The sequence below is a fragment of the Haliaeetus leucocephalus genome, unplaced genomic scaffold (assembly GCF_000737465.1).
Source record: "Haliaeetus leucocephalus isolate CR32 unplaced genomic scaffold, Haliaeetus_leucocephalus-4.0 Scaffold140, whole genome shotgun sequence".
Classification (NCBI taxonomy): domain Eukaryota; kingdom Metazoa; phylum Chordata; class Aves; order Accipitriformes; family Accipitridae; genus Haliaeetus; species Haliaeetus leucocephalus.
The window spans coordinates 11907003-11933273 of record NW_010972576.1 but is presented as its reverse complement, the minus strand read 5'-3'; the positions used below and the strand labels follow the sequence as shown (position 1 = coordinate 11933273).

Sequence of the window (26271 nt, the reverse complement as noted above, 5' to 3'; positions counted from 1 at the left end):
TCATACACACACATAGAAAAGGCAAGACCGTTGTAACCATTCAAGTGAATGATATGGTGGGCAAACCTCCAGGACAGTCATCTCCTCAATACATTACATCTCATTCAACACAGGTAATTCCACTCAAGTACTACAGTCTGTTTTGTTAAAATCGATACACACACGCATACGCACGCACACACGCTCTATATGCATCATTTCAGGTCACTTTACTGCATAATTAAAAATAATAATAAAGGTAATGAAAACATCGCAATGATACTCTTAGAGCAACAGAGGTCTGAGGCACTCAGGGCAGAGAAGACGTTTTCTGGCAAATTTGGTATTTGGTAGTACACGAGTCCAGTTCTATGAAGCACTTACCCCTTTCCCCCACCTAAATTCTGCAGTGCCAAGGGGAGCCAAGGGTCTGCAGTACCTCATATGCTTGGGTCTAATGTGGCAACAAATTTACCAGACACCTTGTAAAAGGTGTATTTTATGCCCATGATTGTATGATTTAATGTCTGCATTGGTTTAATTATTACTTGCATTACAGTGGTGTAAGACTAAGTCTGCAATGGGGTGTGAAAAATTTTTCATTACAACTCGGAACAAAAAATAAATTCCCTCAGCAGAGACACCAAGGATGATGGAAAGGAAGTAGGCATGGGAAAAGAAAGGGTAGAGAGGCTTAATCAATCCACACTCCTTAATGTTACAGTTTCCAGATCATCATGACCCATTAACAGAAAATAAATGGGTATATATACTAACATTGCCCACTCTGTACCCAGTCTGAGGAAAAAAGATCAGTTTTCATAGCTGCCCCACTAAGACTTTCCAAAAGCATGAAACTCACTTAACTGAGGGGGGGAAAAAATGACCTGTTTAAAAATTACCAGAAGAAAATGAATACAGCATTGAAGGTGTTTCATTTTCTCACACTCAGACTTGTTTTGAGATATATACTCATTTCACTGTAAGTCTTGCAAATCCAATCCCCCCCAGCTACTGTGGATGTACCTTTAAAAAATGCCCCACAGTTAACACACGCAGGGATCCCATGAATCATGGGATCTTTTTGGTTCTTGTTTCATTCCTTTACCTAGGCAAGTCTGATACATCAGCTTCACCAAGCTTTTGGAGCAGGAGACTGCCTGCAAACACTGCTTCGCTGAGAAGCAGCTTATTCCAGGGAGTTGCATATAAGACAGAATTTATTAATTTTCCCTGTAGGAAGCCCATACTATCAAATCTCCGGCAAGAGAAACAAGTCCTGTCATTAACACCGTGTGTCACCTACAGTCGCAATCACCACAGAGCCCATCAGCAGAGAGATGGGGACAGAATTAAAGGTAAGGGTAGCCTATTCTTGGCAACATGCATGTCTTTCTCCCTTCTGCCTCCTTCTCAACTGATAAACAAACAAGGCCCAGCCCATTAGAACAGTATCTGCAGAAGCAGGAGCAAGTCTTTGGAACTAGAAATGCTTAAAATCTCAGGTGCCACTCACATATCAAGAGCGACAGGGCACACTGAAGTGGTGAAAAAAACCTGGATCCCAAAATATCAAGTCCCAGTGGGAAAAGTTACCCACACTTTTCTAGCTAATACCATAGCAGTAACAGAAGCAATTGTGGGTCTAACTGGAAGAAAGGTGCTAAAGAAATAATTGACGAAAAAAGAAAAATATAGCATGAATGTTGTAGGTAGGAGGAAAGCAGGAAATTCTTTAGATTCTTCTCTGCTTTTCCAGACATTGGGTCAGGTTCTTCAAGATATTCCTCGTATCTACAATCATGGAGAACAAAGCAAGTGATGAAATCTCTCTATCCTGTACTCTTTAAAAAAATGCATAGTACAGAGACAAAAAAAAATAAAAAATATATGTATCGTTCAGATCCACCTGCTCAGTCTAGACTATCTATCACTGGGTCATGAAATGGGGACGAATGCTATCCAGCCGCCGGGTCAGGATCTCACAGCCTGTATCGGTGACCAGAAGCGTGTGTTCAAACTGGGCAGATCGCTTTCCATCTCTTGTTACCGCAGTCCAACCATCAGGCCATGTTTCATCTTGCCAACCACCTAAAAACATAAAACCAGTCAAAAAGTCATCATTTAAGTAACAGATATCAGTTCCCCAAAGAGAAATGAAAAAAATCTATCAACTATACAGAATAGAACCAGCATCCTATTCCATCACTACTTAATAGTAAACAAGAGTAACCATTTTACTCTATTGCTAAATTGCTTACCTTCACAGATCATTGGTTCTATTGTAAATACATGACCTGGCTTCATGACTCCAACTGCCTTATTTTCTGCAATAAAATAAGCACTCAAGTTAGAAAAAGTGATCCCATCTTAGTAAATGAATGAATCTTTGTCCTAGAAGAATACAGCAGGAATACGGTAAAGTTCGAAAAGCCCTTCAGAGATGATCCATTCACTTGTCCGTTTTTAATGCTATGTTAAGATTTCCCTTAGTTCTTTCCTTCTTCCCCTCCCCCAACACTGCAATATTTACTCAAGGAGCTTAAAATTAATTGCTGTCTTTCTCTCCAACAACTGGAATTCAACCCCAGTTCTATAAAAACACTGAGTGAATGTAATACAGGAATTTCTGCAGACTTCTATGATGAAAAACATCATTAAAAGAAATCAATAAAAATAAGAAGCACTTAAGATATTCAGAGAAGGCTTGAAACCATTTAGTTTGTTTCCATTGAACCATTAGCGCCAATAAATTGTCAAAATATGATAGTGGTTAAGTAATCCCGTGATTCCACTTATGAAGGACACATTGCCCCCCGTCATTACTCTGGGTAATGGGGTCATAGTAGTGTCAGGGTAATAATGCTGTATTTCTTTAGTTAACATAAAAAGGCAGAGAATTTCAAGGCATCCAGGACAATAATACCGGAACTTTTTGATGTTATATACACCAAAAATGTTTATGTGGCAGCACATGAACTGATGCACAGCACGTCTCTAGGAGCGTAGTTTGACTGAAGAAAGGCTTCAGCCCTTTTCCTCTGCCGTGTTTCACCTTGAACGGCAGTGCAGCTTAGATCTGACCCAGCCTAGCAGGCGAGAGCTGCAACAAGCTCCAGTATTGCACAGGAACCATTAGCTCCAAGCTACTTTGCTGCTGTAGACAATTTGCATCAATTCTTACATACAGATTCGCCATCCCCCACTCTAATTGTGTAGATTTATTAAATTGTCTAAATCACCTAGATGCTTTAAAAATCTGACATCAAGCTGACACAACAGCAACCAGAACATTTTTCTTTTACTTAAAGGGTCTTGCCTCTACCTCCATCATCTGCTGGTATTTCTTACTCTCACATTTAAGTTTCTGGTCTTCTGCATCTGAACAAATTTTGCCCTTTATTCCCTGTAGTTTTTAAGATTTTGCTAAATAATTTAAAGGCTTATAAAATGAGCTTTTTGCATTTAAAAATCCTTTCTTAGTAAGCCAAAAATATGCAGGAGCTTTCAATTTTTTTCCTTCAAGAGGCTTTAAGTCCCTCAGGTCTTTCCACTTTGCTTTTGCTGTGAATCTGTATTTTAAAATACCAGAACAAAACCCCAGCATATTCCTTTTTGGGAACAGACATTTTGGTTCAATTAAAAAAAAAAAAAAAAATTATTAAAAAAAAAAAGTTCAAAGCTCCCAACAGCCAGGAAAGACAGAAATTTTCCTTTTCTCGGCTTGCATTTTAATTGGTATAAAATGCCCTCTATCTCCAAAGAATCCAGATTTTCTTCATTTTACATGACAAAAAGTAAATACCAGGAACTTATACCCTTCTACCCTGTGATTAATATATTTTCTCTGTTCTCTGAAAAAGTAACTTAAGAGAAATGATGACATGAAAAGTCAGGGATTGGTAGATTATAATCTATAACCATAAACTGTGTTAAAGCTTGTTAGGAGATGGGAAGATGGAGGCATCTGTCAGGTCTGAAGAAATAAATGTCCTATCAGGGGAGCTTTGCAAGTGAAGTGGATGTGAACCGTTCATCACTGCTTCTTGATACTTGTTCTATCCTTAGTTGTCCACTGGCACTTAGTCTTCTCTCCTTTGCCTCTGTGGATGCTGTTTCTTAGTCCTGCTGGCAAAAATTGGCAAGGGGATTGCCATTTCCAAAACCTAAAGCTGAGACCCTGATGGGAGAAGGGTCATTCCTCCTCTGCCATACACTACAAAGAAATTTCCAAGAACATCAGATCACAAGACTCAAATGAAGAAAAGTGAAACATAACAGGATCCAGATTCAGGCACAACACTCGTCTATACTATTCAGAAAGCCTTTTATTTACATCTGGAAATGGCAGTAAGTTTTCGCTTAGGCCTTCTAAGGATAAAAACGTTTACCCATTCATGTCAGACAAGTATGTCTAAAGGATTAGTTGGGAATTCAGGCAAAAACATTGAGCACTTACCCAGTACAGATGAGAGCTAACACTAACCATTAGTGTAGGCACAGATTGTCCCAATATATAATATATTCACCTTATTTAGGTTCATAAAGCATGCTATGGTCCAGAGTTTAGAAAACAATTATTTCACAAGTGCAAAAATGCTAACTTGATGGCTGTCAGGCAACATGCTACTTTATTGGAATATAAGCAAGAAGTAAATTGGGTGCATTCGTTGCAAACCACTTCTTGTCTACAGGACAACCCAAAGGGAATGAATACTCACTGGCATAATGTGGCACGTTAGGTGCCGTGTGGAAAAGTTTATGGATTCCATGCCCACAGTAGCTCCGAACCACTGAAAATCCATTTGCTTGAGCGTGTTTCTGAATAATGTTTCCCAGTTCTCTGTACCGAACACCAGGTTTTACTGCAAAATTAAGGAGATACAAATGGAAATTTATAGAGCTTTCTTTCAACATAACTAACCATCAAACACCATTCAGGCTATCTCTGTAGCACTCATGGCCTGTATGGCCATCTGTTCTAGTATACAATTTCTTATGATCACTTAATCCACCAAGTATATAAGTGAGTGCACTAACATGAGAGAGGGAGGAAACAGTCTCATATAAAAAAGAAAAAGAGAGAGAAAGAAGAAAACTTCTTCACAAGAACACTATTTTCTTCCTTCCATGGAAGTAAGTGCTCATATATTAAAAGGATGTTGAACTTTGAAGTTAAAGACAACAAAAGACTTTCAAAGTACTGGGTAACTTCTCATACCTAGAGTTGCAGTGCTTCTTTCAATGAATGTATGAACTGTATTTTAATATACATTTATCTCTACTACTATGTGAAAAGTGCACACAAATAAACAGGAAACTGATTATATGTGAAGGACCAAGATGGGGGGCAGACGGGGGGACAAAATGGGTATCTCTACTCTTAGACAAGATTTTTAGTGGCAATGCTACACCAAATAAGAATGTTCATATGCAGGACTAACTTTTTTGTCAATCCTTTTAGGAAGCCCTAAAAGATAAGAGTTTGAAACAGATGAAAATGGTGTGAAAAATTCACTTTAAGCACTTAGACAAGGGAGTAATAATACTGTAAAAGCAACAATGCCTCATCATTCACAACTCCCTGAATATATGCAGTTCCTTCAGGAGCCAGATGTTGTGTGGTTATGTGGAGGCATCTTGAGGAGAGGTCACATACATAGCTAAAACTTTACGTGAAGCCATTTAGTTCAATTCTCTGCTAATGTAAACCACTACAACTGAAATCAGAAAGCTGAGTTTACAGAAAATAACAACAAATTTAGATTACTGGAACGTGCATGCTTTTCCCAAAATACAAAAAAAAGACATGGTGGGGAAGAGAGGAAAAGTTAATCTGTTGGTTTTGTGCTAAGTAGTTGTGAAGTAGTACCATCTCCTTCAGGCCTGACAATACCAAGCAACTCATCTCAATGCAGCAAGGAGCCCTCTGCTTCTCTCTCTCATACAACTCTCCTAGTTAGAGCTCTGCTGGTCCAAAGCCAAGAAATTAAGATGATTTAAACAGAGGAGAGGCAACCCTTTTTACAGCCAAGACACTTGCTGCCAGAATTCCTACTAGCAGGGAATGTCTAAAACCCATTAAAACCTGTTACAGCATCTAAAAAGTTGGTAAAGAAAAGTTACACTGAGAATTTAAATCTCATTATAATGAACACAAAGATGAATTTCTGTCATAGTTTATACATCAAAGACTGAATATGAAAGATAAGAGACAGCACATATAACATTTGCTATAAAGTACAGGAGCAAAGATAAACATTATTCCCACATAAATAGTAATCCCACATAAATAGGTAATCTATATTCTTCACAGCTCAACTCCGCAGTATTTTCTTAATCACACAAAGGATACACAAGACATCGTTCATATAGATTTTTGTCTTTTCAGCTTGGTTAGCTGTCTTCAAATTATTAAACAAAGTTCATTATAATTTTTTTCCCCATTTACTTTTGATTCAATGCAAGGTTAAAGCCTTCATGTATAGCACCTTAAACTTCAGTCTTTAGAGGCCATGAAGTGAGTAAATTTTATTTGGGATTTTAAGAAGCTGCAGGGTATAAAAGATACAGACAATACAAGTATTTCCAGGGACTTGGGCGATTTTTGTTTTGTCTTCTCCGTTTGTCTAAGAGAACTAAGTATATTCCTTTGTGAATGAAGTTGAACATGACATTCTCTAGCTACCTTTCTATCTCATTGTATGTCTCAATGAAGCTGTCCTGAATTATATTTAAGCAACATAATTAAAAGTTCTGTGGGTACTGAAAGATATGGATCTGTCTTCTCTGGCACACTCCCACAGTTGAAAAATCAGGAGCTCATAATTAGATTTATGAAATAACTATCAAGTTTGGCAGGGTAAAGAGATATGTTTAAGTGTTCAAACAGTTTTACCTTATTGGTTCATTGTGCAACACCATACAAATTATAAAAGTAGGAAGCCATGATCTGCTTTTCCAAAACACACTTTGTTCTTCACGTTCTCTAAACTACTCAGATCAAGGATGCCTTATTCATCTAACTAATAGTCCGAAAAGGCCGTTTCCATATAAATATCATTATATGTGGATCAGCTCATCATCAATTACATTTTCCTTGTCAACCCACATTTCAAATAAAAGTTGCAACCACCACCCACAGAACTGTGCCATTTGAAGAATCACTGTGTTATACAATATACATCATCTGCTGGTGACACACACTAACGCTTCTGTGTTCCACAACAGAAGTCACTCCTGGGTAATAGCAAGTATGAGCACTCACGTTTGAGAACCAAAGCCATAATGCTTCAGGTACTAGCCAAAGGGTTTACCTGCATCAATGGCTTGCATTAGGCACTCATAAGTTGTCTGGACAAGCCTCCTTGCACCCTCATCAACTTCTCCAACATAAAATGTCTCGTTCAGATCTCCATGGTAGCCATTACGATAAACAGTAATATCCACTGCAAAGAATACCAGACATATTGTAGTATTAGCACTGTATTTCTCACTTCTTGTCTCTTGATTCGTGAAAGGACAACAAACATGTGAAAATGCAGTATTGTAATTGTGAAGTTATAAGATTACTTTGGAAGAATTCCAGACTTGAACTCTTCCAGCAGAATCAATTCTCTCATGCTTATCCTGTAGATTCTACAGAATTAATTAATAAGATAGTGTTTCACTGGCCAACAGTTTGATTTAATTAAAAAAAAAAAAAAAAAAGAAAGAGAAAAAACACCACACCAAAGCAAGACAGACACAGCAAGCTTATGATTGGTTTTCTAGGTAAATATAAAAACAGGAAAGAGAAGCTCTTTGCTTCATGGTGATTTGCCTGGTTAAGATATTTTCTTAGAATTAATTCCAGCACTAATACCGGGAAATTAAATTTAAAAAGGTATGTAATCATGTTTCAACCCATATTTTAACTTCAGTAATTTCTATGCATGTTTAGAACAGTAAGTCACACCTTTGCAAAAATTGTAATGCCAAAACCCATTGATTCCAGCCAAAAAGGTAACATCTATTGAACATTAAATATACAGCAACTTTCCAATAGTATTACTGACTAAGAAAAATACACCAAATAACTTAAAACTTTTTCTTTTTTCTTTCAAATTTAAGAATTTAAAAGTTCAGTATCAGGCAAAGAGCAAGAATGAGAAGGGCATGCTTAAAGAACCAAGGTTATTGGAACATATAATAAGAGTTTAGAATTTTGTTGCAGTAAAACTCATTTGCTTTGTGTTTAAAGTCGGCTGTAAACTAAAAATGATACAACTCATTCTTGAAAAATAGCTTAACTCATTCCAAAAAAAGATATGCTTTTTTGGATTAGGAGCATCCATACAAGATGCTTGTTGAAAATAGTCTTTTTACAAAACATGGGAACAGGCCTACCAGTTTAGACATAGCTGTCATCTATTCTAGTATCCTGTCTCTCATGGCAGACGCGTAAAAAATTAAAACCTGCCATCATATAGTCATTATATATAGTAAATACATGCAAAATATTCTAGATTTGCATATCAAGTTGACTTCCTGGGGTAGAATCAGTACTTTTGTGTTTAACAGACTTTGTCAGCAGTCTGGTAGGTCTAATAGCTGGAGAGTACCAAAACTGCTAGAATAGTTATTGAACTGATGTTCATGAAGAAATCCACAAACAGACCTCCTCACAGGTAAAGAGCCATGAAGGAAATTGTACTAAGCAATAATACTTTAGGAATATGGTATATGAGCCACTTAGAGAGACCACTACAACGTTGATAGGAAAACATGGGGAAAAAACCCATTGGTGTCAACAGTAAATCTGTACTGCTGGCAGACATTTAAGAATGAAATTAACACCGCACAAAAACAATACTGCCTGTTGTGGATGCATGCATGTGCAGGGTTATACTATAGTCACTGCATGATTCCAGGGGACTACTGGAACATTTTGACCAGTGTACATATCTAGTAACATAACAACAGGACTGTATAGAAACCAGCACCCTGGTACCTTACCCAGATAAGTTCCTTGTGAACTGTGTATCAGAGCTCCTTAGCACAGTGTCCAGACTACTTGCTACGAAGAGGCTATCTCTACAGGCCATGTGATTACAAGACTTTCTCTTGACGCTGCCAGATTTGGCCAGAACATCTCACTTCGCAAAATGATCAGCTTTGTTCAAGAATCTGCTCCCAGGGAACACTATGGTAACAAAACGTTATGATGACCTGCTCGGAGCAGGGGGTTGGACTAGACATCACCTGCCAGTACCTTCTGGATGATGTTTTCCTGTCATTCTAAAACCCTGTTTCGGACTCTGACATGGCCACCTTTTGCTTCCAGCAGGCTAAAAAGTTTAAATAAAGAGAAAGATGGGCACTTTCCTCTATTGTTCACTGGGCACATTCCCTCCAAAGTACTTTTTCTATCTCCTCCTTTGTACCCTGTTTTGTTCCTTCTTTTAAAGAGGCTTTTGAGCCACTACCTTACCAAAAGGAAGCCTACAAGACTTGGAAGCCTTTTGAGCCCATGGGGAATGTTCAATGCATGTTCAATCCACAAACTGTGGACCATTTTGTAACAAGACCTACTCAGCCTCAAAAGAGTAAACTAGTTCTTCCTCATCAAATCAAAGCAGAAGGCTCAAAGCTTGGGCAGGTGCAGTCAGGGCAGGGATGCGAACAAAGGTATGACTAAACCCTCTTATAAAAGGTGTTTTCTAGTGCTGAGGTACTTGGCATGCAAATAATGAAGAGGTAAGGCACCATGTAGATGAAGCCAACCTAGTAAGCTCAACTGGGCTTCTTAGTTTGGACTCCAGCAATGCCAGAAAAGCTGGAAACGGTAGAGTTGTGCAAAGGCATCATCTTTGAAATTAAGATAAAGGAGCTTTGGCCAAATGGTTACATGTACGCTACAGCTCAGAGCTATCAGACAGACCAAACCTGACCTAGAACGGGGCAGCAATCATGAGGCTTGTTCTCAAAAGGCTGGTACCCACAGCACTGAGCTGTAGACTTAGTAGCTGTTACTGCATGTTAATGTATATCAAATATCTGACAATCTAAAAGGATTCCAACCTGCTTCTAGAGGTAGGCCAAACCTTAGGATACGCTGGGAATTTATTTACAGATACGAGAAAAGGAAACCAATGCAATAGACAAAGGTGCAAATGTTTGTACAAAACGTATGTCATTAATTTTTACTGCCAAACCAAGAAGAAATGAATGAGCAAACAAAAAATGGTCAAGTAATTTATAAAAGTATCCCTCATCACCCAAGAAGGCATAAGCACCTCGAGTACCATGAACAAGAAGCAGCTGGTACTGTTAGGCTGCGAGATGCTCAAAAAAGGGGTATGTTTTTTAATATGTACCTATACAATGCCTCACCATTAGAATCCTTTACAGTCATCATAATCATCATGTCCATAGCAAAATCTTAAGGATCTGTAGCCATTTAATTAAGAATTCACACAGAAGTAATCCAGTTGAATAATTCAATATACATTTTATTCACTGTTTATACAGTCTGCAACAACTGGAAACTAGCCCACAAGTGGAATACTCAGGCACTATACTAATGCATAGACCAAGCTCTTAAAGTGAACCAAACTTTAAAATTATTTTATTAAATAAACTCATGACTTCAAGTATGTAAATAGCACAGGTTAATTGGTAAATGAGAACAAAAGCCTCTCTTAAGAAGCTATTCCAATCACGTTGCCTGCTAGTGAAACCTCACATTACTGCATGGTTTAACTGGATAGAAGGTAGAAATATTGAAGGTTAATTTTCATAGCACTTACCATTAACAATATCTCCCTCCTGCAATGGCCTCCTGTCAGGAATTCCATGACAGATCACTTCATTCACTGATGTACAACACGACTTAGGGAAATTATAATAATTCAGAGGGGAAGGATAGCAGTTCCTTGCAATACAAGCCTATTTCAGAAAATACAATTTACACTTTACATTAGTAAGTTTTGCACAAAGAAAAACGTATGTGCAACAGCTTTACAGTAAGAATGATAGGTTGAAAAGCAGTAGCTCTTGAAAATAAGATTCTTCAAGCATTTTTTGGCATTACGGTATTTTGTTATGCTTTGGGTTTCTTACCAGGAAGAAAGTAAAGCTACTTTAATTTTGTTTCTACTCATTTTTATGTTCAAGTACCAATGCTGAAATATTCAGGTTTAAAACAATGCATGACAATATTTATTTAGTTAAAAACCCAGCCATTTTCAATGACTTTTTTTAAGCACCTGGTCTAAGACTTTAGGTATTTTTGCAAAACACACAAGCTAGACAAAATAACATTTAGCACCACTCTTTCACCCCTAGCTTTAAAATCTTAAGCTGCTTCCTTTGCGCCCTAATAACGTTTTGGGGATTTTTGCAAAACTGACACATACATTTTATATATACTTACATATACATATATATACACACTATGTGACATACTGGGCAATTGTGGAAAAATAATACTGTGTTAACTTTTTTTATTTTAAGAAATAATGCTGTTTTAAATCTGCAAAGTACCAATTAGGGATATCGGTCACCATCAACAACCTGCCATGCAAAAGTTTCCAAAAACTGCTGAGGAGGGATAACACCATTTTAACTACTAGCTGTTCATATTAGACATTATACATAAGGAAATAATTTAGTGTTTAATGCAGTTCAACAAAAACCTCCAGCCTAATCAAACCAGAGTAAGTTCCTTACAATCTTCGTTCATCAGTTGCAAATGCAGATTAAAAAAACAGCAACCAGAAAGCTTTCTAACGAACTTAACTATACCAAACCCAAAACTGTTGCCTTCCCCACAGTGCACACAAGTATCCTCAATTATTAGTTTACTTGTCTTATAGAGAAGGCAGCAAAGAAAAATAAAAATTACACAATTCAAGTATCTAGGAACAGTTAAGCCAGGAAAATACTTGAACATGTATTTCAAATACTTCGCTGGATTGTGGCTTTAGTTTGCCTGACTGCATCAAACATCTTGTTTCAATTCTCTCTCAGGCTCCTCAGTTCTGATTCCCAATCATAAATAATTAAACTTTGTCCTCTGTACATCTTAACCAACAACACAGAGCACAAAAAGTCCATGGCCTACATACGAAGTTCTTTATATAATGGTATCTGTGGAGCAAAAAGGGTTTAGAAAAAAGGAAATTATATGATCTTAACTGAGAAAACAGGTGAAGAAACTTAGAAAGGCCCAGGAGTTTCTAACTCATTTTGAATCTACCATTGTGCTGTAACATATTTCTAACATCTGCACTACCCACTAGCTTCAAACTGGGAAACAGTTCAAAATAAAGAAAAGGAATTCATGCAACAACAAAGAAAACCACACAACAATCATTCAAAAATAAAGAGATAGAAGAAAGCACTTATGAACACCAGAAGAACAATAAAATAACCTTACTAAATGGACAGCATGATCAATTTCTTCAGTAGTTACACCTGCTTTCACCATCATGGCAGCAACATCCAATACTTCTCTAGCAAGCTGCAAATGAAACAAAAGTACTGATTTAAAATAAGATTAGGACTACTTCCTAGAAGATTAGCAACCCATTTTCTATAGCAACACCGAGATTGCTAGGAAAGCTGGGTGTACTTGGGCTCTAGAAAGACTTCAATATGTCCACAGGTTATATTACTAAGCCACCTCTGTGACATTTGAAAATACCCCAATTAAGATTTGGACCACAATTTCCTTGAATATCATAAACTTAAATCAGACTACTTAAATACATTTCAAAGTTTGACTTTATGCACAAGGAAGTGATTACAGTTGAACAGCTCTTTTCCAAAAATTGTTAGGGATGAGGCTCTGTTTTGCTTTTGCTTTTTAGTTTTTTATTTAGTACTAACTCTAGGAGAGGAAAAAGTTCTGTTCTCATTTATGCAGTATAAAATACATTCTTAAGAGTAACAATGTTTCAGCCACAGGTTATCTCACTAGTAACAACAAAGCCAGAAAACAGATAAAAGTCCTCTTTCTGCTTGCAAAATACTGTGAATTGGGAGTCACAAGAAGAGAAAAAGCAAGAAAATATCAAATTTCCTAAACTATTTTTCAGTTGTCAAAAGTGGTTTGAAAGTTTGTACTCTCAAATGTGCTGTCACAAACTGGTAAAATCACTATAGATTTTTAAAGAATCAAGGCACTTTGTAACAAAAACCAAATGCCCTTACCCTACACACTACTCGCATCCCGTCTATATCCTCAGATGAGAGTATTTTTATTTGAGAGGTTCCTTTTAAAGCCTGTTCTGATTCAGACATTCCTGAAAAGAAAAAAGGGGGAGGAGAAAAAAAAGAAAAAAACCATGTTATACAGAGGAGCAATTGCTACACATGTTCAATCAAGGAACTTACTTAGCTTACCAATGGCAATAAAAGTATGTACTTTCTCACCAGAGACCAAAGTAACCAATCACCAAGTCATAGCATTATCGTCATCATCCAGATTAATTTGAATTCATAAGCCTTCCACAAAATCGTAATGCCCACATGTGCTCAGGATGCCCATTCACTTACTGCATAAAACCATCATGTCCAGTTAGTCAAAACACAACCTTAAAAATCAGATTTACAGGGAAATTATTTTATTCATAGAAAAGTCTTTTTTTTCTTTTTTTTAGCTGCTTTTGAGGTAATAAATAGTAATAAATAATATTCTAAAAGAGCCATAAAGGATTATATAAGTTTGTGAATATCTCTAGTTATACTACTGCAATAATCAGCTGATGAAAACATCCTACCAAATCCTGTGGAAGCTCAGTTTTATAGTTGAATGACCCCCTAAAAGACAGTATTTGTGTTGTTTAAATATTTACATTCTGTAAAGAATAACTAAGGAATGGCTGAAGATTTAAAAAATCTTTTCTTCCCTGAACACCTTTAAAAGATAACGTATTCCAAACTTTGGACTTCCAAAAAATACTTGCAACCATTATTTCTGAAAAATCAGTATGTTAATGTGGGGGAAGAAGAGGTAGAGTGAGAAGAACAGATAAAAGAAGAGGTTCCCTTCTCCAGTATCTCTTTCATGCTTTAAAGGCTTTTTCAATTAAAAGAAAAATAGAAAGCAAACATAACACTCCATAATTGTGATTTGTTTCAAATTACCTAGTGGGTGATCAGCATAATCCGGTCTCTGAATATAACTTGGCACAGGTCTTGTTGGCGTCTAAATAAATCATAGTCAAAGCTGGTTAGGTTACAAGAGTACTTACTATAGTCACAGAAACAGACACTCAAGCAGCAAAATTAAATACAGTGAAATACAGCTAATTCCACTTCAAAAAAGTTGTGAAGTATGCAAACACTCCAAAACAGTTCCAGTTTTAATTTCTCAAAGATTCTCCTGTTACTCTTTATTGTTTTCATATTATACAACCTCTAATAGCCAATTTCACAGCTTTGTAAAAATGAAACTTTTATGTGTCAAGTAAATGAAATTGGTTTTATAATGTATTATCCCTGTTACATTGTAGTGTTTATTCTGCTACTTTCCAGACTGCAAATGCACTGGTTCCAAATACAACCGTCCTCTCTCTGGTTATTAGTGTCTATTAGCAAGATTCTTATTTCTAATCATCACCCTAGTCATTAGCACTTTTTATTATAGTTTCATTTGCATCAATCCTACAGCAGTCAGAAGACAAAAAAGCAAATGTTCAGCAATAACACTACTAAATTACTTGGCCAGTGACATATCCAAAACACCCTTTCTCCAATGACACTAACAAACACACATGGGCTCAGGCTCTGCTAATCTGTTCTCCGATGAGCCTGTAACAGATGGAGAAGACTATAGAGAGGATGCCACAGGGGCAGCATTTCTAGCACAGGCCAATTAAAAAAGACACATGTAAATAAAGTGCCATTATTCCTGTAAAAACTTCGGCTTATTCCATGTACAAACTTGTACCAATTTCAAAATACAGCTATACTGAGGTCGTCTTCTAAACCCACCTTTCACAGCTGAAGATGTTATTGACCTCAGTTACTCTTCACCATTCCAATGCTGGAGATTACTGTAACCGCTGTTCCTTCAGCAGAGCCGTTCACCAGCTTACTCACCAGGTTATTTCAAAGCATTTACATAAAATAATATAAAACCATTTATTTAAATTCTAAATTAATTTACCTGAGTTTTCCTGAAACAGACTGCTCCACTGTTGATGAGAACAGTAAACAGCTAGAAGAAGACATCATCTGAACTAGCAGCAGCTTTTTGCAGAATAAATGTCAAAATGTACAGCCAAAAGGTATGAGCTTAAGCCTGTTACTGATGCATGTTACCTCACAGGCACTTCCTTAATTTTAAATAGATCAAGTTAAATCAAAATGAACCACAATAAGGACACAGTCATACATGTCCTTGCCATCAGGTTCCGACTGTTGCAGAAGCTTTCCTCTCTCAGCTAAAACGTGGGAGGTAATCAGGTCAGGACTGGGCCATTAGTTGCTACAGAATGTAGCAGCGCTGGAGTACAGAGTGGCTTTTGCTTACCAGTGGATAGTGTGGCCTGAGTTTACCAGTATATCGATAACCAGACCAGGGATTTGTGTTAACGTCACCCTCCAGATTCCAAGAGGAAACTTCACGCTTAGCTTTTTCATCTTCTGAAAGAGACAAAAAGAAAAAAGAAAAAAAAATTGCAGCAGCAAAATCAGTCCTACTAAGAATAAGAACTGTGGGGTCCAGAAAGTGACTTAGAGGTACATAAGTCTAGATTTGACTCTTTCTGGCATTTTAGATACTGGTATATGAAAGTGTAAGTAGCAGTTATCATGTATTGCCCTTAGCAGTTATCATGTTGTATTGCCCTTAAGTTTTTCCACATTCAAAATTCACATCCTGCCAACTCTGTCTTTATTCTACATCAAACTGGGGAATGTCAGGACAGCAGTACTGAATGCACAAATGAAGTGTAGTAATCATTTAAGTTGCTCTTCATTTGTAGTTCTGAAACATAGTTCTGTGCTTGTTTTAATTCTTGTGAAAAAGCATATTTCTACAGAAACACTCATTATCCCTTCAATTAACACTCTTGCACTGTAGATGAATATTCATTTTCTGTGATTTCTCTTAGCATTCAGTGACAGAAATGACCTGGGGTGGGAAGGAGGGTATCCAACTGTTAGTTTCAATATATGGAGCCTGCTACCCCTCCAGATGTGATGGAGAGAGTACAGGTGCTGCCGCTTCTGCATTTCAGGATGGGTAGTGCATGCACCTTACAGGATGGTCCCAATCTGCTGGAAGTTCCCAGCTCTCTCAACCTTGTGAAATATGTGTCTGATGAGGTCCAGTGACTGACTCCATTCACAAATAACACAGTCCTAACAGGGGAGATTGAAGGCATTTACATAAAGGAATGAAGCAAGTAGATTGTGAGCATTACCAAAAGGAAAAATATTTACTCAGAAAGAGGAGGTAAGGGTTAAGAAAGAGCACAGTAGCATTAATCTTTAACTCACAACCTCATAAGTTTGTTTTCTCTTTTTATATCTCACAAGAACAAAGAGATGGCAAAAGGTCTGCCATAGCAAGCCCTAATGTGAGCTCCTCGGAACCTCTGTGGCTGACATCTGAGCCATCTGCTCACATGACATTCAGTTTAGGTGAACCACTGATAAATAATACTTTAAAAATCCAAAGTTTTAACAAAGCGATATTTTGGATTCCCTTGACATGCTTCAGCAGTTTGTTGCATTGAGTTCTTGAGGGCTATGAGATCCAAGCCAGCTCAGCTTGGGCTCAGCAGTTATCCAGGAAGCCAACAAGATCACGGATTTAGTGGAATCATAAAAAAAAATTTGCTGTCAGATAAACAAGAGCATTAGAAGACTGCACCAGAGGATTACTAGAACTACTAACAAAGACAGTTGTGTATCCGCGCAGGTACAAGGTAATAGGATACAGAATGTTAAGTGTGAACTATGAGACCCCTACACTGGGAAGGCAGAAAGAAGGAAAACATTTCTAATTGCCTGTGCTACCCCAACCTATTAACCATGCAACGTTTATCATGGAAAAAGGAGTTTTATACTGGGTTTTAGGAAAGGAGGAGGTAAATTACTTGAGGTTTTGGATCTCTGCCATGCCACTTACTTTTTAATCCCACCTCCCTTTTAAGCAGGACTTGATGAAGATAGGCAGGGGGATAGGGGGGAGGAGGCAAGGGGGGCAGAACTGGGGTCTGCTCTCTCTTTTCGTTTGGTTTTAAACTCATGGATTATTTTTACTACTCAGGTAAGGGAGAATCTACCAGTCTACTGGTATTTCTGCACCAGAGCTACCAGCTGTAACTAAGGCATACAGATACTCTTACTACCTTCGACTAAACTCAGCAAAATCCTAGCTATGATACATCCTCCTATCAGTGGCTGCATCAGGGCACAAAAGCATTCTTTTTTTTTTTCCCAAAGGGGTACACCCCAAATGTACAGAACAGCTGCACTCTGACTGGCTCGCTTGCATTCCAGCAACTGCCTAATCACAAAGACTTCACAAGAACCTTTCCCAATTTACTGCCTTTTACTACATTAGACATCAAAATCCTAGGATGGAACAAGCCTGGCAATGCCTTATAATAATGGTTTATTATTCTCCTTGCCCTTTACTTCAGCATCCCCCTTTCTCTGTTCATATACCTGGCAATGTAGCTCAAGAAATACTTCATACAAACAGAAAAGGGAACAGAAACAGATATTTCTGTACCACTGTCTCTGAAATTTTACATAGATCTTTAGATTACCAGGAACTGGACAAAATTTCAGATATGCAGAATCCAGTGCCAGATATCTTGGAAAAATCCATACCATTCTTAGACACAGAATCACAGAACAGCTAAGATTGGAAGGGACCTCTGGAGGTCATCTGGTCCACTTCCTGCTGAAGCAGGGCCACCTAGAGCTGGCTGCACAGGACAAAATAAATTCAAAACAATGTTAAAATGGATATTAAAAAAAAAGTGTACTTACTTGCTTTCTTGTGTAGTAACTTGTGAGTGGCCCAGCTTCCCTTAAAGCATTCCTAAAATTGCAAACAATATATATATATGTATGTTTTAAGTAGCATTATCCTGGACAAACATGCCGTCCCCACAAAACAGAGAAGCAACTGTATTTTAAAAGAAAACTTGAAGACTGATTTTATTAACCCTTGTAGCAACATGCAGTAAATGCTACTCTAACTGCTAGTCTTAACAATAGAAAATACTACATTCAACAGCTTATGAGCCAGAAGAGACAGAAAGCATAGCCGAACAGACGCACCCATCACAGTGAAACACACTGATCTAATCCTATCTACTAAGTATTGTCCCCTTATCATTTTAATGAGTAACTAAACACCATGGTTGCTCCGGGTTGGCTGAAACACAGAGCCTATCTCCACACCAGATCTTACAGCACTGCAGCAGGCAGGATGTCCTCCCTTGGCTTCTACAAGAAGCCATCTCCTCCTGCTAACTGCGTCCTTCGCCTCCTTCCCCGGCATTGGAAAGCAACAGAGGCCAATCAGCACGATCACAGGGGAACAAATTAAATGGGCTAAAGTGGGGGGGGGGAGTGAGGGCTACTGAATGGAAATAGGAAATTAAAAAAATGAAATTAAAAGTTGAAATGGAAGTCAAGAAAAGAGTGACTGTAAAGAAGGAGTTTGTCTTTTTCTCCTCTCCCCAAGCACAAATAGAGCAGTTCATGCGACGAACATGAATCAGCAAAGGGGCAGAAGGAAATGGCTGGCAGCTGGAGAAGAATAAAGAAAGACTAAAATGAAGGAGAGACATGAAAAATGGAGAGATTTAAGTAGAAAAGCCGCAGAAGGCAGCATTAAAGGTGATCCTTTAAGGTGCTAATTAGGAAATTACTTGGTTTTGTAGCAGAAAGTCTAACTCAATGTCTATGTGCACTCAAAACAACCATTAGGAAACAGCTAATTCCAATCATTTACAATAACAGCTGAATTTCTGAAGAAAGAGGCAGGAAGCAAACTGTTTTCCTTTATAAGGAAAGACAATGCTAATGCTGAATCATCATTGTTAAACTACCATCCAGAGCCAACAACTGATTCAACCTAATGTATACAACACTCAACCAGTCCAAGACAACAGATCTGTAAACTAAGCCTGGTGTATAACATTCTACCCCTGCTTCATGGTTGCAACTGAACAGTCTTAACTGTCTACTCCTGTAGAGCCACCTTCTCCCCATTTTCTCATTAGTCTTACAACCAGTAGTTATCAAATTGTATCCACAAAAAACACACTAAAGTGGTGCACAAGTATGCCTATGTTCAAAGAGAGCCTGGTGTGTGCTATTTCCCTCATTACCAAAACGAGTTGTTTGTTGTCTTCTCCTACACCACATCCTTGAAGTGGCTGTATTCTCTGGACTGGCACTTGCCATGCCGTGGTGCTACATAATGGTCTGGTCAACAAGAAGCTTTGAAACCAACACTTTAGATTACCAGAGAGAACATCTTTTTGAACAAGCAGCAGAAGGTTTTACTGTCACACTTGTATAACCCGCTGCACCATTACCTGTTTTCTGTCGGAGAGCTGGGAGAAAAGGAGCAGGTTTTAACTGAGACCTATTTTAAGAAAAAATAAAAAAAGCTAAAACCCTTATTTCAAGGACACTAGAAGCACCAGTGTGGTTTTAATCCCCTTTTAAACACCAGACCTCTGTTCTGAAGCAGAAGAAGGAGGATTACACAACTAAGGACTTAGTGCAGCTACCCAGTCTGCAAATCTAGAATCCACTTCTTGGGATATAAAGGAGCATTCGGGGAATGAAGACATACATCAGCTGTGGTAATTACTGGTTGTAGTTTATTCTCTCCCTCCCCATGAAATTTTGGGGTGTATTCTCCAATGCTGTTCCTTTCTGCAACGCTAACAGTCTTTCCTCTTTGCCGGCCCACAGCCAGAAAACACCAGGCAAACACCTCACCACTGGCGGTATCATAACCTGACAGGCTCCATTTTGGCTTTTTATTTCCTGCAGCTGTAAACAACCTAAGAGGATCCTGCATAAGGCTGCCATATGTCTGAGTTTTCCCAATTATGTTTCCCAGATTTTACTTGCCCTCTGTCTCCAGAGGAACAGCAGCTCCATCAGAACTACTACAGCATAGCTCCAAACAAGCTGCTGTACACCAGGACGTCCCAGACACCTGCACTATAAGCACATCAATCAACCGCAACAAGTACACACAGCAAATCCAAAGCATTTTTGTAAGCACAGGTTATTACACATGCAGCATACAATCAATGAATATCTCTGTCTTGGTCTGACACTTTTGGAAGGCACTCAAAGGATATGCTGCACATCCACCTACAACCCATGTATTTTGTGTAGGATCAGTCATATGCTTCCTGTAAGCACCGGACTTACCGGGTACACACAAACTATTTATATTCAACAACTTACTGCACAAGCACTACATTGCACATGCCTGCAGAGCTCTGCCTTGGCAATTCCAGATAAAAATATGGCAGCTGTCATCTCACAGGTTGGAGAATCATAGCTCTGGTGACAAAGCACTTCCAATGTACCACTGCATATTGCAAACACCCTCACCTTCTATACGGCAGACTTCCTGACAAGCCATGGAAGAAAGCCACTCTTTCTCTCCATCTGGGCCACTTTCTGGAGAATTTTCTGGAGAAAATTCTGCTTTTCGCTGAGCCTTCTCTGCTGAGCCATTTACTTCAATCTTCCTATTATCATTCCTGCCTCTAATGATTCTTCCATGTTCCTATGCCATATACAGATCAGGATAGAAAATTTTCAATTATTAAATTAACAAAATCCAGGAAAAAAGGTATCCAGGGTGATTTTTAATATTAAAATTAAGAAATTAAAGATTTTTTTTTCTGATACAGTTAAAAAAGGAACACATGACTTCACATGGCTATATTTGAAAACATTAATTAGCTTCAGGGGGAAAGTACACAGGAATAATATGAATTTGGCTTCAAGTTTCTTGGAAGATTTCCTGGATTTCGTTTCAAACACTACATTATCCATTACTATGTCTGATATTAATATCCCCACCCTTCTCACCTAAAGCATTTTTCTTTTTATTGCATGCGGTTTTTTATATAGCAATCAAGACAGACTTGGAAATGCTGAAGAGGACTGTATGAGAAGAGAGGTCAAATGTATGACAAAAAAAGGCAGGGAGTGGAGGGGTAATCCTCAATTTGTTTAGAGCAATCTTAGGCACAACTGTTCTATCAGCAAGAAAAATACAACTGTGATTTTTAAACAGAGCCTGTCAACATTTAAACCTTTAACAACATTTCTGGCTTCAAGCCATTCTTAAGCCAATCCCACTGATTCTGTGTTTAGAGACAAGTTCAACCCAGTGTTCACCAGAACCTGTGCATTTACCAAAAGGTAACCAAAGGCACAATCAGCATTACGATCTAGAAAGATTCCTCTTGGATCACCTTGTGGAAGCCATGTTATTTCTGTAAATTATATTTACCTTAAGGACTCGGTCCAACATCTATTTACGGGTTGAAATATTGACAGAATCATGCAGCATAGCAGAATTTGTTTTACAGTAGAGTGCATTTTCACTATGAATGCAGTGGTCACTACCAAATACCTTAGGCTTTTTTTAAAATCAGCCATTGAAAGAACAAAACAAAACCAAACCCTTTAGAACAGTTAGCGAGCTACTTAGCAAGGATTTCCCCCCCATGTTTATTGTCATCTTTACAGTAATAACAGGGAGCTTCTTATTCTTGCGGTTCATGTATCCATGCAACCTGATTAAGAGGTAGAAAAGCACAGCCAACTACAAATTCCAGAGGAGAAAAGGGTGCTAAGTCAACCAAGGTTAGGATATAACTACACTGCTAACCTCTGTATAGCACAGACATAACCAAACTAGATTTAAATGAGCTACCCAAGTACAGGAAGTTATGCAGGCACCACAACACCAAATTCAAAGCATACTCATTGACTGTGTTTCTGAAACTTTGCTGGGTAGCGGCTCATTTAAAGTTAGCCCTGCCAACTCTCCATCAGTGAGTTCCAGCCTTAAGGCTGACACTCTTCTTCAGGCTCCCCCCTTCACCTTCAGGTGTTGCTGCTTTATACAACCTGGCATTTGACACTGTAAATACACCTATCAGCAGGTATGCAAAAACTGCCCCACTGTACAGTTACTGAGAACTCCAATTCATGTCCAACTTCCACAAAACTACCCCTCTATCCACTCTGCTCATTATTTAGAGCTACTGTGATGAATTTCCAAAAATACCTATTCTACAGCATAAAAAAAAAAAGACAGCTGGAATCGAGACTGTGGGGACAGACTGGCTGTCTCTTTGCATGTCATTATACCCTCAATTGTAATAGGCAAGCATCTAGGAAACAGCGCCAAGCAGTACACTGTATTTAAAAACACTCTGAGCAATTTTTTTTAATAGAATTTAAACATGTCCTTTGGAATGTAAAATTGTCTTAATCTGAGATCATGTAGTTTTGCTTAGTAAGAACTCATTTTTAACCAAACTACCTTGAAGGTATGCAAAACAGGAGACAAAAAAAGCCTGAGTACAGCATTTAGCTTAAGAAAAATACCAGGTTATCAGTGACATATATATTTAATACAATACAGATTAACCATAAGTACAAGTATGTTGTGGAATACAGTTGTTAATGCATTTGATGTTAAAATAAAACAGTTGCCTCTTTTTAGCATGCTGAACCCTATTCTTCTAGCCATGGTACAAGCACACAGAGACAGCCTCTGGCTTGAAAAACTGAGCACAAAATTCCCAAACTAGCCTAAGCAGCATACATGACTAGTCAGTTTTTCAGAAGAGCTGAATATGCATTTTCAGATTCAAACCAAGGTGCTGCATGTAGGTGCTGCCTTCGGATATCAGCAATGTTGGCTTTCTCCTTCCTCTAAAGCCTGATTTCGCCCAGACTCCTGAGTCCCCCACATGACAGAGCCCTTCCTTTGAGGAAGGGACTGCATTTTGCAACTTTTCAGGTTTACAGAGATATACAAGTGATTTTTGAGAGTAGCAAAGGAACAAGAGACCAGAGAAATTCAAACTGGACCATCCTCGAACCAGGCTCGGAAAGCCTGCCTATAGGAATCTGAAGTTTTACTTTCAGAAAGTTATGAGGGCTCAGCATCTGTGCCTCAACAATAACCAGGCATTTACCACAGACACGGGTATTTATGGTGATTTACAGGCAATTAAAAATGCCAGCTTCCTGGTGAAGGGAATCTGTTGAAAAATCTTCTAGAAGGCAGCATGTGCAGAGTGCCATTTATACCAAAAGAAACCTGTACGTATTGCAGTTGGATCCAAGCAGCAGGTTCTAGCCTATTTTAGGCACAGCAAAGAACAGTGAACCAAGAATGAAATATGGCACTTGCATCCTATGGTCTGAAATGAGAGAGGACAAAAAATAGTTTCATCCAGGTCCACTGCTCCCTGCTCCCCACCCCCAATGCACTGAAGGTGAAACGAAACAGCAAAGTGGAGGATGGGACAACATTCTCCTCTCCTTTTTCACAAATTTCTGTGACCTTCCATATCCAAAGCTGTCAAGGGCGCAGGTCTGTTTATCAGTGAAAATCTGCCTCCCAGAAAGGAGTAAATCAGTATACAAACCCACTGAGAAATCCTGTCACTGGAATTTAACAAGTCATACCCCACCTCAAATGGAAAGAGCCCTGTTGGTGGGTATCCACCATTGTGAGAGAGATGCTGCTGCCTCTGTACAATTCAGAGAAATAGTTTCCCTTCAAACACCTAAAACACATGTCCAACCATTGCTCACGTGCGGCAGCTTCAGCATGTCACAGTCCTCATTTTTGACTCTATAACCAGATCTCTTGATATACCTGGGCCTCTTCGGGACTGACAACACATGGGCACACAAAGCAGGAAGGGACAACCGTTCTCCTTGAATAAGTTAGGACTACTATTCTGATAGCAATCTGGGGCCTCCACCTTTTCGAGAAAAAAAATGCAGCACAGGCCACTGACTTTATAATAAGAGAATGTTTCCAGTATATGGCTATAAATAGATATTTCTGAATTTGGCTGAAGAAATGCCCCCACACCAGCATCCAGTCCACATCACAGAAAACCTCAGGCTACTCTGTTTCGTCCGAGACACTTACACAGATATAAATAGTATGAGAGGAAGTTTTCATGAAAGCAACACAAAATTATTAATAAGAGATCAATTTACAATTAGAAGGCTCATATAAAAGAGAGAGATCTCAAGAACAGTTACTACTTTCTGTTTATCATTCAGCAGCTTGTAGAAGGCACAGAAAAAATGTAAATTGTTTGCGTATTTAAACACAAACTGTTTATGTATACTACATATCATTTACACACAAGTGATGTGTGTATCTATAAAGGCAGGTTTCACAATAGCAAATTCATCTTAGTAAGAGGAACAACATGCTTGAGTTGCAATGCCGGGCATCTGTCTAATTTCCACATTCAGAAGATAGACTGAATTACTGTATCTCACTGTAAGATGATAAAACACACGCATAGTAAATCTCTATAAAAGAGAAAGCAAGACAGTGAAAGAAGGTAGCTGGCAGTGACAGCACCTGATTTACTAGCCTAAATGAAGATATTGTTAAAGGTTAACAGCAGACAGAATCCCTCAGCAGAGTAGTCCCTCTCGTTACACCTTGGAGTGAAAGAAAAAAAATAATGCTGGGGTTCAACACACCACCTCAGAGCTCCCTCGCTGCTAAAAGCCATCTTTACCCCGTCTCCACTACCAGTTCAGAACCTCTCCGCTAGGCCACAACTCGGCTGCCTTGGCCCCCTTTCCACCCATGACCCACAAGCACAGCTGTTATTCAACAGCTGTACCCAGTTTCCAAGGTGCACAACACCCAGAGATGAAACAGGGTTGGCTCAAAGGAATTTCAGAGGATGTCAAATTACTTCAGAATAAGCATTTTCAGGGCATGTTGTTGAGGCATATTTTTTGATGCAGAAAGGGGGGAAAAAATAAATGACTGGAATAATGCCCTTTCTCAAGGAAAGGAGAAGCACAAATGATAAATCCGCTGGGGAAATCACTATCTTGATACAATCCACTTGAAAAGTTCACTTCAATTCTCTCTGTGCAGTGATGAAAAATAATGTTTAATTAATCGCCTTCACTACACCAAGATTCTCAGTCCTATACCTCCTGAATTATTTTTTCTTAGCAAACTATATGTTACTATTTATAATCCAAACACATTGTTTTGTACCGATTACCTTTCTACAGTAGTTCACACTTTTCTATTGTTTATTCTTAGCCTTGGAGAAAATAAACTCCTACAAACTTGGTTTTAGCTCTAAGTTTTGGCTGTATGAACGAGTCATCGTAGGCTTCCAAGCAAAATTAATTAACCTAGCGTGCATGTCCATACAGATGCTCTTACCCCTGAAAGAGATGCCAGGTAGCTTGTCACTCCCATCCTGCACTCAGCCCAGAGTAAGTGCCTGCATACCTGTAGCTAACACCATTGCATTCAATAAGGATGGGCTGACTTTACGGTGATGCCAAACTGGGCCACAACGGGCAAGCCTGCTCTTTGGCAGCATGCTCCTGAAGCACTGGTGTTTTATGATCCTGCAGTGCACAGCTTTGAGGAGCTAAACCAGCAAAAAATTTAATCCAACTGCTTTTCCTTCATTAAAAGAAAACCCTAAAAACCCCAGAAGCGGCTCACCAAGGAATCAGGGCCAGCTTAATGTGAAAGGGTAGAAACGTGAATCCTTGGAAGGAGGGAACAGGACCATGCCAGCTGTAACGCAGGCTGTGCTGTGAGGTGGAATAACATCCTAGGTCCACTCACTAGCTTATCTAACAGTTATTTATGCATCTAATACCACAATGGAAAGAAAACCACCGAAGAGAGAACTTTGGAAAAGTTTCACAAATGCTAACCAGTCCAGTACTGTCAGCTGAAACTTGCTGGAAGTTCAGAGAAAATTTCCTGGCTTTTAAAATTCCTTTGCCTGTCACGTGCTTACTTGAACAGACAGTCAGGTTGCCAGTGACACCTCACCTACCGTCCTGACAGTGCTCGCAAGACACCGGCAGAGCACCACAGTCAATCTCCTCCACTGCACACACCAGACGACGCGGAGAGCTGGAACCTGGGGGCAGCCCCGTGCTGGGTCCCACAGAAGGTTCTAAGGGGGCTGAAGGTCCTTGCTGAAGGCTGAACACAGGGACTCTTCTCTCAGTGCGTGACAT

General features: G+C 38.8%; 1 protein-coding gene across 1 annotated transcript; it reads right to left on the bottom strand.

Annotated features, from left to right (window-relative positions):
- Positions 1-188: 188 nt before the first annotated feature.
- METAP1 (methionyl aminopeptidase 1) lies at positions 189-26271 on the bottom strand. Its single transcript, XM_010561038.1, has 12 exons — positions 26085-26271; positions 23824-23903; positions 17980-18031; positions 15503-15615; positions 14113-14173; positions 13177-13268; positions 12401-12484; positions 10770-10908; positions 7296-7427; positions 4701-4844; positions 2241-2306; positions 189-2070 (listed from the first exon to the last, which is right to left on the bottom strand). Exons 1-12 carry the CDS (start codon positions 26269-26271, stop codon positions 1910-1912), a joined length of 1311 nt encoding a protein of 436 aa, XP_010559340.1. The 3' UTR covers positions 189-1909.

Coding starts and splice junctions, on each gene's coding strand:
- METAP1 (XM_010561038.1), bottom strand. CDS start 26,271: ATGTCACGCACTGAGAGAAGAGTCCCTGTGTTCAGCCTTCAGCAAGGA. Junction 7,428..10,769: donor GGAGGGAGATATTGTTAATG/GTAAGTGCTATG, acceptor TATTCTTTGCAG/TGGATATTACTGTTTATCGT. Junction 4,845..7,295: donor AATGCAAGCCATTGATGCAG/GTAAACCCTTTG, acceptor TTAATTTTGCAG/TAAAACCTGGTGTTCGGTAC.